The sequence below is a fragment of the Thermobia domestica genome, chromosome 2, assembly GCF_964235325.1.
Source record: "Thermobia domestica chromosome 2, izTheDome1.hap1.1, whole genome shotgun sequence".
NCBI classification, from domain to species: domain Eukaryota; kingdom Metazoa; phylum Arthropoda; class Insecta; order Zygentoma; family Lepismatidae; genus Thermobia; species Thermobia domestica.
In genome coordinates, this window is record NC_137455.1 from 282,711,315 (window position 1) to 282,725,483 (window position 14,169).

At 34.0% G+C, this 14,169-nt stretch overlaps 1 protein-coding gene across 1 annotated transcript in view; it reads right to left on the bottom strand.

The window, feature by feature from the left end:
• Positions 1–2,805: 2,805 nt before the first annotated feature.
• The window catches only part of LOC145678534 (putative defense protein 3), a 29,878-nt gene continuing 18,514 nt past the window's right edge, over positions 2,806–14,169 (bottom strand). The window contains exons 2-3 of the mRNA XM_081748784.1: positions 6,182–6,389; positions 2,806–3,259 (exon numbers count right to left, since the gene is read on the bottom strand). Of these exons, the coding sequence (XP_081604910.1) occupies positions 3,187–3,259; positions 6,182–6,389 (281 nt within the window). The 3' untranslated portion in view covers positions 2,806–3,186. The remainder of the gene's footprint in view (positions 3,260–6,181; positions 6,390–14,169) is intronic.

Consider the following 14,169-nt stretch of genomic DNA (forward strand, 5'->3'; position numbering starts at 1 on the left):
CAAACATACATACATACATACATACATATATATATATATATATATATATATATATATATAAATAATTTATGTGAATCAAGTTTTTCATTCATTGGAGATGGCCCCTCAAAATTTTATTGGGCCCTTCGTTGGGCCCCCCTGAAAAATATTCTAGCTACGCTACTGCTAAGATCCGATGGGCTGGCCACTCATCACCCAGTTGAACGTGAATCATCTGGTGGGCCATAGTCTTTCATGGCTGTAGCGTCAGGAGGTTTAATTTAGTACTTGTTGGCAAATTTAATAAATATCTCAGTACTGTGTGACTAAAGGAAACAAAAAAGTAATTTCTTTCTTATGTCTCACCTGTAATTCACCTCACTTTTGTGTACTGAAATATAGTACTAAACTTCGTGTCACAATAAAACATGGAGTATTCTGGCCGACCATTTGGCCCACATTTCAAGCAATGACGCAACATAATGCTTGGTGTTTGTGCACTTGTGTGTATAAAGGGATATCTTCGTTACGGAAATTGTTAGTGCTTTCCATGATATATTTCTAGTTATGTTTCAGAAATATGTCGTGGAGAGTACTAATAATCCCGCTGATCAATGGTGCAGTAATTGTTTCGGAAGTTCGTAATTATTATAATGTATTTACGCGGTTTAGATTTTTTCCCTTTCATATCTGTGCTTTATATAAAAGTGACTGATTAATCAACATAAAGTGAATACTGCTATAGCTGAAAACAAAATTTGCACAGGAAAGTCTCTTGTCACGAAACAAGTAATAAGAAAGGATTTTAAAAATATGCGTATTCTAAGGGAAGTTAAAGGGGTTAGAATCTGTTTCTTTTCTTTTTTCTTTCAAGAATGAAGTTTCTAACATTAGTAAGATAAAACTTGGCATATGAGATTCCAATTAAAATTAACTAAATATGTGTTTCAACATTTTTTGAAAATTCCGCTCTTAAATAGGATTTCTATCTTACAAATTTCGAAGATACTCCTTATTGTGAAACTAATTCAGTGGATCGAAATCTGAGAATCCAGCCAAGTTAAGAGATGTGGAATTAAATAAGAGAATACATATTTCGTCAATTACTCTTCTAGTGGGGAAGGGAACAATTTCTATAATATATTCAAATTTCCAAATCTTTATGCAAAAAAAAAAAAAAAAAAAAAAAGTGAGTATTTGCTTAAGTTGGAGGTAAGAAGTCTGGTACATAAACTCTTAATTGAAATTAATCGAAAACATGCTTCAACATTTTGAATACTTTAAGGAGACAATTTCCAGTATAAATATTTTCCGATTCTTTATGTTTAATGTGAGTATTCGGTTAAATGAAATTCGATATATAAACTCACGTTCAAAAATTATTAAAAATGTGTTGCAGTGTTTTCAACAATTCTGCTTTTAAAAGTGGAAAAGGAAAAAGAATTTTTACAATATTCAAATTTCCAGTTTTATATTCATTAAACCTCATTCTTGGCGTGTAAAGAATGCACACTTCTACAGGGTGGGGCAAATAAAAGTGGCCCAGAGAACAGAGTTCCAGGGTACAAAGAAACACAGCAAATGAAAGGAAATAGTTCGCTAACTTGCTTATAGCAGATGTTGAAAATGACCACCATTTATCTCTTGGCACTTTTGGATCCTGGTCAGCAAGTTACAGAAGGCAGATCAAAGCTGGGCGCTGGAATTGCTGCAGTCTCTTCAGAAATGTTCTGCTGCAGTTCTTGAAGACTATGAGAGTTGTTGCGATACATCTTAGACTTGAGGTTTCCCCACAACAAGTAATTGCACACGTACAGATCAAGTGACCAGGGTGGCCAGCTAGGGCCGACACCAGACTGAACTCCACTGACAACTCTGTCAGGAGTGAAGGTTGTGTAAATGTAATCCATGGTCCGGCGGACTGTATGGGCACTTGCTCCATCCTGTTTGAAGTAACAGTAGATCTTTTCGCTCGTCCGTCACGTGGTGTGGTTCCATGCATACATTCACGTCAATCGTATCCACTCGTCCGGACCACTATTATTTGCCCCACCTTCTATTTATTCTATTGTAAGCATTCGTCACTTGCTTTAGGTAAACATCTTTAAATAAACACATAAGAGTCGAACTCCATTTGGGGCCAGGAAATCGTTTGGGAGGGCTGGATCTCCATTTTCTCTTCCTCGTAAATACACTCCTGATAAAGGGGAGATAAACAATGGAAAAGGAATTTCTTCTCGGAAATTTCATAAATTTCCCCTCAATTTCAACTAAACTAGCCTTCTTATTTAGAAATTAGCTGACAGCATTTTAAAGTCAATTGAAACAAGTTAAGACGAGGTACAAATCGTTAAAATATGATAATTCTGGTAGCGGAAACAGATAATCAGTGTTTCTTTCAGAAAGAAATGTTTCAGAAGGGAGGGCACATTTAGTATTCGGAGGGCCACATATTATTTTTACACGATACTATTTATTATTATATTATAGACATATTATTTTGGTATCCTCCGGGGAGCACTCTCAGAGCTCCTGAGGATAGTGCCCACAAAAAACATGTCTGGAAAAAACACTGCAGACAATTATGTGCAAATACCTGCTTTCCATTTTTTTAACGTTATGAAATAGATTCTTTAATAATTTACTCAAAACGATGAGTGATTAAACATTTTCATTTCGTATTCGTTAATACTACATAAAAGTGTCTTACACCTGTCTTTTTCCAGCCATGTGGTATAAACCTTCTTAATGAGTACGGTATTGTCAGTTGATTATGTGTGTATCAATGGTAATAAACTAAGATATGCATTTTTATTTCAATCTGTTTATTCTTCTTCTTACTTCTATACGTATACATTATTTGGAATGTATTTTTCTACAATTTATACGTCGCGAGAGTTTTGATATTTGCACTAAGGGAAAATGATGATGCAACTACAAGAAAGTATACTTCCCTTCTAAAATCATGCTTGTATTCAATTACAGTACAGGGAAAGAAAATTGCAATATAAAGATTAATCATTTCAATTCCCTTTTGATGATGCTTTATATTATTTTGTATTTCACCACAAGGCAATATATGAACGGTTCTTCAACTGAACTACAAGCGAAAGAAGGTAGATGGAAGAAAAGCGTACTTCTGACGTTTGTAGACTGTAGGATACTACACGTAAACAAAGTGTCTGGACGACCGTAGTTTTTGTTGTTTCATCTTTTACCAGCTGCTACGGCTGCTACAAACTCAGACCAGAACGTACCATAGTCTTGTAACACAGTTCCTCTGTAAAGGAAAGTAAATACAACTTAATAACTAATTTATAAATGGTATTTTTGCAATTTCATATAGCTTATTTTATTTAACAAACTTTCCTTTTATGAGAAAACATCATGATGATACGTAAAAGCATAGGTATAGCTTGAAACAATTTTCCTTACTGAAATCCAAGATGAAGGAAATCCTCTTTTGTCAAGGTCAATCAATTAGGTATGTAAATAAGGTTATTCCAAAACGTACTTTGCACCTAGTCCAGTGCATTTAGGCTCGCTGTACAAATATAATAATAAAGCGAAACCACTTGGGTTTTGAGTATGCTTTCCAGAACATATCCTGAAAATTCCCACCTTGGGAATATCCGCCATCTTGGATTCAATATGGTGACCAGACTGAGACATTGACTTATATTTAAACAACAATATCTATTCAGTGAATTAAGCTGAAATCTTCGTTCTTGTGTCAATTTCAAGATACTAGATTAGATAAGATATCTAAGTTTGCATGCTTTTATGTATTGCAGCCATACTGAAAAATGGCGGTCATTATATAAAAAAATATATAGTTATTCTCATTTTGCAATAATGTTTTATTGGCATGTAACACAGAAGCTAAACGAGATATGAAAAATACCTCGAAGTAAACGTGATAGAGCATAATCGTAGCTCTCAAATGATGCCACTCATATTGATCTATCTTCAAAAGTAAGAGAGCTAGTCGAATTTATGTGATACTGGGTGTACAATTTTCTATAAGATGACATTATTCTCAGGTGCCTACTATAATAGGTTTTGTGTTCACTCACGTGTCTCTTCTATTTGACTTGTAATGCTTGTTTAAGGTTCTTAGAGCATAAAATATATTTAGTCAGAAGACATAAATGTAGTTGATAAGGCTGCCATTTTGGATTTATTATGGCGTCTAGATAAAGAGGCGGATGTAACACTAAACCAACAATATCTTATTAAAGAAATTAGCTGAAAACTTCGTTCATTGTTATTTTCAAGGTAACAGTTATTTCCTTCTTATCTATCGTTGCCACATTAAAATAGAGCGTTTTGGCCTAAAATATTTTTTCTGGATTCTGCTGCAAAAGATATTGAAAAACTAAATCAAAGAATAGTATTCCTAACCTTTGATCAGCCAATTTGTCACAAAGCCTTTTGAAATTTTGTCATCGGTTGCTCCTGGAAAAAGCAATCCAGGGGCATAAGATAAGATAAATTTTGTCATCTGAGCATAAGCCCCTTGTCTGCAGTTGAAGTCCATATCACTTAATATGTCTTTTCTGGGGCCATATGTCTTCTGGGGCAATATCACAGTATAATATTTTCACCCATGTTATTTTCATTCCATTCTTTCAGGATTGCTGTCACAGACATTTGGAAGTGCATCATTGAAATAGGAAAAATAATGTATTGACTGGTTATGCTGAAAGTGTGTGAAGTGATTGTGAACAGTGCCCCTGAGTTTCATAACACATTTGATACATTATTGTCAAAGGGAAGGAAATATATCCCTCCCTTTCATAATAAGTTTTGTAACAGCAATCCTGAAAGAAAGGAATGAAAATGACATATATCAATGTAGCCAATAGAAATTTAGAAACATCCACACTGACCAACAAGAATAATGATCTCTACTGAGTAATGTTCGGAAACGTAATACCTTTCAAAAAAAGCTCGAAAGGTGGATAATTGTGTAAATTCAAATTAATACATCAAGAAACAAATGAAGTTGAATATAAATTCCTTCAATGCTGCAGGTAAATAGCTACAGGCAAATGGTTACCGATCTGAACCCATATATTCACATGATCAATATCTTGCAATGTTTGGTTTATGTTGAATTTTGAATCGGATCCCGCTGAGTGCGCAAGATGCAACTTTGTGGTGTTTTAGTACACATTTGAGGCTACAATCTGGACAATTTGAACAAATTCAAAGGGACATTTCTGTACGAAATTCAAAATTCAAATTTGAATTTGAATTTCTGAAATGTTATTTTTTATTGTACAGATTTTTTCAATATAATACAACTTGTAGAGCAATCTTTAAGCTTTCTAATAGTGTTTGTTCCATGTCTCTAGTGTACATATTAACCATTTTATGACAATTTTTAATAATCCCTGTAACTGAAAAAAATAGCCTTCTTTGAAATTTTTGAACACCCTGTATGGGGACACTTTCAGGAGGAGAGGGGTAATATTTGGAATTTTTTTTTTTCATCTCTCATTGTACTAAAGCTGTGCACCAATGTTTACAAAAAAGGTCAGATTTTGTCATTTTATTGGTTGATTTCACATGGAATGTACCTAGTATAAAACGATACGACTGCTAAAATATATATACAGGGTGTTTCAAAACAACACTCCGAAAGGAAGCATTTGTGCACCCAACTTGGTCTATACTTTTTGTCTTATCTTGGTGTCAGGAATCACCTCCCAAACGTTGTCGGTGTTGTTTTGAAACACCCTATATATATCTCAAACGCAGATGAGGGAGTTTCTCTTGCTTTGTAAATTACACCCTTGCATTTTGCTTATATTAAAAGATATAGGCTACTCGATATATTCAATATGCCATTCAAACCTGCATATAGAAGAATGGAAAAAGTATGGAGTCGAACCAATAAAAGAAAAATGCGGTAGATTAACTAGGCGTTCCCAACTAAGCCTCCAAGTCTTGCTATATACTGTTCAGTGGCGGATCTAGAAAGTGAAATCTGGGGGAGGGCAGCCAGAACCGAGACTACGATAAGTATATCATGAGTTGACTATCAATTTTCAAACATACATATAAATAATAGCTTAAATTATTTTTGTTACTCAAAAAAATTAGAGTCCCTAGGGTCCCCGGCCCCTGGCTAGATCCACCAGTGGATGTAGTCGGAAACTATTCCTATGGAATTAATAGAACAGAAACTACTTACGTGAAGTAAACATTGCCGACGCCTCTATCGGGAGCTCTCCAAAGCAAAGTCGCTTGCAATTTATTTTTGTTGTCTGCGTGAGTTATAGAGCTGCATTCAGGCAATGATTTTGTGTTTTCTGATTGAATAAATTCTCCAACCCACTCATCCGTTTGGACGTCACGAGCTTGGATGAAAAACCCTTTGAATACATGGCCATCAATTGTTACTGGAAATATAATAATTGTTCAAATAATTATAGTAATTCTTAAACATATACATACATAATTAATAAATATGGAAATTTGAATATTTATACGATATCTTTAAACTATTTCGAATTTTCTCACAATTTTGTTGTTTATCATCATAGAAGATAACTTTACAAGACATTTTTGTCTCAAAAGTGGAAAAAGAACTTGTTTAATTACGTATATACTAGTGAACAATGTTTTAACACAAGACTACCTTTCATAATGCGGTTTTGAGGTTGACTCTAACGCGTCTTTAATAATTAGGATCATACCAGTGGATTTTACAAGTAAGATTGTAATTTTAGTATAAACGTTAGCCTACTTAACACGATAATTCTGGAACGAAAGTGACTTTTAAGTTTATTTTTGTAAAATAGATAGCGGGAGCTATTATCTCAACCGAGTCCATTAAGGAGTCAGTTCGTCTGGTGGGAACAACAAGTCGGAAAGGTGTAACATCTTTTTCAGTCTAGCCATCCTGAGTGAGATATTTCCTGGGTTTTCCTCATTCACACCAGGCAAATGCCGGGATGGTACCTAACATAATGGTCCCTAGATCGCTTTCTTCCTTCCCCGTTCCTTTCTTCCTCCCCAGTTCCCCAGGCAGTGCGATCGCAGAGGGACGTCATCCCTCATACATGACGGGTTAACATAGTCATAGATGCCTAAATAAAAAAAAAAAATCTAATTCCTAATTCTAATGCAGTCAATCCGTTAAAATCTTCATGGATAACGGTGGCTATCCATACCTCATACGTGCAAATATGTACTGAGATTGGAAGTTTCTTTTAATTTTTTGGTTAGGAAATAAACATTTTTTTTTTTTTTAAGTTAGAAGTTTTTCTGAGGTGAATCAAAAGTCCGGATCCATATGAGAACTCTATTATAAGTAGATACGAAAGAATGAAAGGTTCTTGGAGACGGGCACTTTTCCATTTAAAACTGGATTTTTTTCCAATCGCCCCATCTTTTTTAGGCTCCATACTGATAAGGACCCTATGTTAAATGAAAAAGCAACATTGCCAGTTGTTCCTTTGGGCACTCACGATATCAACAATAGAGTAATTTTGAGAAACGAATTCGAGTTGGCCCAGGTTCCCTCACACAACAATATGCACGTTCCTTATGTCATGTTTCATTGTCTTAACGTTTCGCTTAAACAGCGTGCTGAACTGGACACGTTGTTTTTAATTAATCACAGTAAGCCTTATCAGTGTGGATCCCAAACGGCTAAGGTGATTGCAAAAGTTCCACTGTTTTCGAATAAAATCACCGATTTTCAAGAATTTTCCTCTCTTTTCACTTTTCGTATCTTTAGTCACTTGTCCTATGACCCTGGAATTTGATACACACCATATATGATCTGTCAGGCTTTGAGAGAAATTAGCACAAAAGTAAAAAGTATATGTAAAAGTATAATACATATGTAACAAAAAGCTAATTCCATTCAAATAGTGTCACGTGTCTTTGACAATCATAGGAAGGTACTGACAGGTAGTACACATTGAGGAATTACAGCTGAATGTATTTATCGCCTTTCGTTTCGTTAGTAAAGATGTGAGAATAACGGTGAAGAAGTATTGCTACATACGTGCCAAACTTATTCTCTTCGATCTTTGTACTTTTGCTTTTATTCGTGGATATCCAAACCTGATCAAGTAATGAATTCGTATTTGCTTTGCTGTTAGCTCTTGCACACAGGTGCAATATGTTGATTGCATTGAAATGTACCTTCCAGTGGCGTTTAAACGTATTTTCCATTCTTACAGTTTTCTTGCTGGGTGTCGCACAGTTATCATGACTTATGAAATGAGCTCCGTAATAATAATAATAATAATAATAATAATAATAATAATAATAATAATAATAATAATAATAATAATAATTATTATTATTATTATTATTATTATTATTATTATTATTATTATTATTATTATTATTATTATTATTATTATTATTATTATTATTATTATTATTGCGTTTCACAGTATGAAACTACGATTGACTTCCAAATTATACGGATTTAATACTCAAGCTTGAAGTAGTGTATCTATAACTACTGGTTACAAGTGCTTAAGAACAAAGATAGAACCTGCTTCGTGGACCTGCGTCTACAACAGAAAGCAATTATTTACTATGCCTTACTTTTTAGTCTATGGCGACAAACTTTGAAACCGAAAATGGTTAATTTGAACCGCTTCCAGTTTACATAAATGGTTAAGGGATGCGCTGTAACTATTCTTGGAATGCACAAGCAACAGCAGAAAACAGCATCTCGATATCTCTTAACGTTTTTGCTCCGTGCAAATCAGTATTGAAACCGGAAGCAATTTTAAATTTAAATTTCTTTCAGTTTTGGTGAAGTGTTGTGAATTGTCGTGATACGTTGGCTTTGCCTTAAGACGCTAAAATGTTTGCATAAAATCACTTCTCGCTATCTGTTACGGTTTTTATTCTATGGATGAGAAACATTGAAACTGGACATGGTTAATTTGAACCACTTCTGGTTTAAAAAGAGAGTTGACAGGAGATAGAGTCTATTATTGGGACGTTAAATCGATTGAAAGAGAGAATCTCGGCACCTTTTACCGTTTTTGTTTTGTGGAAACCAGTATTGAAGCCAGACGTAGTAGTTAACTTCAATCACTTCAAGTGTTAGTAGAATCTTACGGGTTGCTGTAGTATGTTCTCTTGAGATTCTGAATCGATTATAGAAAACCATTTTTCATTATTTATTACATTTTTTAATGGTAATAAATGTTGAAACCGGAAATGGTTGATTCGAATCACTTACAGTTTGAATATATGGTTAAGGGAAGAAAAGAAATCAATCTTGCGATGCTGAATTGACGCCACTTCTTGATATCTCTCACCGTTTTTCCTCTGCGAAAATTAGTATTGAAATCAGAAATAGGCCTAATAGTAAATTTGAACCACTTTCAATTTTGGTAGAGTGTTCCGGATAGTCATGATATGGTGTCTTGATACACTGAATCGATTGTGGAAAACCGCATCTCGCTGTCTATTACCGTTTTTTGTTCTATGTTGGTAAACTTTGAAACAGGAAATGGTTAACTTGAACTTCTTCCAATTTGAATAGAGGATTAATAGAGAAGATGAAACTTATTCTTGGGGCACTAAATCTATTGCAAAAACTGCTTCTTTATATCACTTACCGTTTTAGTTATACGGAAACTAGTATTGAAACAGGAAGTAATAGTAAATTTGAACCATCTTTGGTTTTGGTAGAGTGTTTTGGATAGTTATGATACGTTGTCGTCTGACGCTGAACTGTTTGCGAACCAAACAGTTCAGCTACTCGTTATCTGTTGCCGTTTTTATTCTAGGGCTATAAACGTTGAAACCGAAAATGGTAAATTGGATCCTCTTCCTGTTTGAATATAGGGCTAACGAAGGAGACGGAACCTATTCTTGGGATGCTGAATTGATTGCAAAAAAACCGTTTCTCGATATTTGTTATCGTTTTTGCTCTAATATCTGTCGACAGATGGACGGACAAAACCGCTCTATAAGATTTTCGACATCTACGCATAGCCTAGTTTGTCTATTAACCTTGCTAGTTTGTAATAATAATAATAACAACAACCTTCTTTGTACATTTTCATGTATTCCGAAATATTGATCTGTCTTACAAGAAGTGCTTCTTGCAATGACGAACTTAAAAATCGGGTAGCAGAAAGATTGAACTAAAGGCAAACTTTGTATTACTTAAAGTGGCCGATTAAAATTTATCTATAGCAGTCAGCATCATATTGCTATTCAGATCAATAAAATTTAATAGGTGTATAAGAACATACAAATGAATAAAAATATACTGCGTTGACTGGAAATCGGCCCTAAAGGCATGTGAAGAAAACCAAAAGTAAACTAAAACTTCCAAGAATGAACCTAAGGTATTGCTAATAATAGAGTATCTATGTTCTATGCCTTGTTATTTTTTTTATTTTATTTTATTTTATTTATTTATTTATTTATTTATTTATTTACGTGTGTATACATATAATGATGAAAATTTTGGAACACAAAGTAGTTCCTCTCCTCTAACACTCAACAAACAACTTTCAAAAGTAAGTACATAGCCGTTAGAACTGTAATAAAAGGTATTACAAATATGGTATTTGCACACATTTCAGTCAGCGTGTTCATTTCTTAATCTTTTCGCCTGAAGTAAAACATTTTATATAAGAACTTAATATAAGAATAACATTATGCATGAGGTATTAGGAATATGCACTTGAGACTTTCAATTGGCAAGACAGGAGAGAATTCCTTAAAAAAAAGAAAATAGTGAAAAAATATATGTGCATATATCCATCGCAACTCATTAGAATGGTATCAGGTCAGATGCTCAAGTGTGTTTTGCTCAACTATTAAAATGTGGGACATTTGCTCAAGTGTCTTATCTTGCTATTGATCATGAACTGGAAATCCATCACAGGCGCGAAAATATTGGCTAATGGCCAGAACGGGGGTTGAGATTTTCATATATGATAAAATATGTGCAGGGTTGCCACAAGTTAGATATCATATTTTCCATATTACGAAGGCAAAACATTGTATCTGAGCAATTCAAGGTACAAACTGGATTTCTTTTATTGCTTAAAAGATTTAAGAAAAAGAGAATAATTAATTACAAACGATACACAGTATGTACGAATTCTTAAATAAATAACATTAATTTCTCAGGTTATGTACAGTATAATTCAAATGAGCTATATTGAAGGAGATTATATTAAATGTTCCATTGTTTGAAACAAAATGTTTTATGCGTAGAGTATAACAACGATTAAGAATAGTAGGCCTATTAGCCAAGAGAAGAGATTTAAGGCTGTTTCGTCTTAAAAAGGAGGCTTGAAAGTGTTGTCTTTAAAAATGAGTTTTTGGAAGAGTTCGGTGTCATCTCAAAAATTCTCTCTCGACATTATGTTGGGTAACACTAATTCCATAATCTATATAGTACTATTATATACAAGAATGGAAGTGATTCTCTTATCGCCTAGATCATGCTTCTTTAGGTAAAAATAAACTGAAATTTTTGACAGAATATTCCTCGGGTGTACTCCACTAGCGCACAAAGAAATGAAATAAAGTGCTTATGGTATTGCGAGCACACAATATTCGATATTGCGTTGTCATGGTTAGATTTGTTTTACAAATTATGGCTATATAAGAGATTGTTCCTGTTACATAGAGAGGCAAATATCAAGAAATATAATAGACGTTTATTATAACACGATTAATTGCCACATTTTGATTTGTGAAAAATACGGGAAGATGTTTTGTATGAAAAGGTAAATAGCAAGAAGTATAACATATACGTAATATTATTATATAGTAAATTTTATATCCACGATATGTCTTTAATTGACGTTTACCCATTTTTAGTTAGCACCTATAAAAAGGAGAATAGTGAACATCACCGGCTAGCACCACAGTATAAGTGCCGCTAAATGTGTAACTTTCGTGAAGGGGAAAATTTAAGTTTGTTTGTGTACCAGTTTTAGACAATTTAAAATAGGATTCTTGAATTTCATTTATGCACAATTATTCTTGCTGTTTACTTTGAAAATGATACCATATGTTAATAGAGAACAGCAGTTTACTTTTTTTAAAGAATATGCTGACAATATGAAAGTATAAAGACGTGACACGTAATATGTTGACCTATCTCCAAATTCTGTTTTCTTCTCCAGCGCGAAATAAATTAACTAATCTTGTGTTCAGTGATAATGCAATATTTGTTTCGAGGGTGGAGGATGGTGATTTTGAAAAAAAAAAATCACTTGCCAAAAACTGTTTTACACAATGGAGTATCTTTGCATCATATTTTGTGCACTCGAGGTTTCTTATTTGTGTCATGATCGCACAGAGGCCTTTATTTGAGCACTCCCGGCCTACGGCCTATCCCTTTTATTACGGAGGCAAGAGATAAGAAAGGATTTTTGGAGCACGTATTCCAAGAGAAATAAAGAGGTTTTTAAAGTTTTTTTTCTTTTTTTAAAAAAGAATTCAGTATCTCACACATTCATGAAATTAGAGAGATGAAACTCAGCATATAAACTCTTCTTTATAATAAGAGAATACGTATTTTTAGCGCTTTCAAAAATGCCGTTTCTAGCGGAGACATTTCTATAATATTCAAACTTCTCTTTCTTTCTTCAGAGACTGTCGAATGTGAAGATTCGCTTAAGTTGGAGATGTGGAATTCAGTACATAGATTTTTAGTTAAAAATAAGGGAACACATGTTTCAAGAGCAAAAAGAAGGTCATATTTATTATATTGAAAATTCCTTTTATTTATACATAAAGTGCCGAGTGTGACAATTTAAATTTCCGGTATTGTATTTATTACACTTTATCTTCCTGTAAGGAAAACAGAAACTTCTGCTACTGTATGTATAATCAGAATACGATAAAATATGTATTTAATAACTAGCCTTCGGTTGTCTGGGGACTTCGCCCAGAAACCGCCGTGTTTCCTCAGCCTACGGCCTCACATCTCATACACCTGCAAGCATACCGATTTTCAGTTCAAACATCAAGTTTCATGTTTCTAACTTTCGGGATCCCTAGATATGAATGTATTATTATAATCCGTAAAGAGGATTACGTAATATTTTATCATTTAATATTGAATTTGGAAGTTGTAGTATGGTTCTTTCAATTCCTATTTGAGTAGAAAGATTAGTGTTGAAATGGAATATAGGCTATTCTTGGGACACTTAATTGATTAAAGAAAATTGCTTCTCGCTATCTATTACCATTTTTAATTTACAGTGATCAGCATTATAACCGGAAGAGAGTAACTTCTACTTCCGGTTATTCTAGAATGTTAAGGATGAAGATGAATGTTGTCCTTGAAACGTTTAATCGATTACGAAAACAGGTTTTCGCTATATATTACTGTTTTTGCTATATAGTGATCAACGATAAAAGAAGATGTGTCTTATTTCTACAACTTGCGATTTCACTAGGGTGTTAAGGATGAAGATGAAAGTTGTCCTTGAAATTTGTAATTGATTTCCGAAAACCGTTTATCTCTGTCTATTTCCGTTTTTCCTCTGATAAATGTGGAAACCGGAAATGGCTCATTTCTACTACTTCCGGTAGGCAAATCACCTCCATCAACGAACTCCCTCGAGATAATCATTCTATCTATCTATGGCAAAAAACAGAATTTAAAAATTCGCATTCGTTCAAAAGTTATCGTGTGGAGTAACGGACGTATGTACTAACATTGTAATCTTATAAGTACCACTACGTGATCCTAATAATAGTAATACTTCGACTAGCTAGGTGTTTCGCCCTCAGACTCTTGCATATGTTCAGCCTACTGTCTCGCAGCTCATAAACGTACAAGCACACCGAATTTCAGTTCAAATACTAACTTTCATTTCTCTAACCATCCTGAATGCCGAAATACACTGATAATTTCAAGTACCAGGCGACTTTGCCCCCAAACCTGCGTTCGGCCGGCCCACGGGTTTACATCCCATGAACCTATAGAGTACCGAATTTCAGTTCAAATACCAAGTTTCATGCCTCTAATCTTCAGGGATCCAAAAATATGAACATCTTATTGTAATTGTGATCCTCACCTTTTTCTTTTCTTCTAGGCCAGATGTAAAAAATACGTATAGTGACATCTTATCATAATAATTGCATTCCCTACCTTTTTCCCACCATTTTTCTTCCTCTTTTTATTAAAATATCAGATGTTTCTAACTTTCAGAG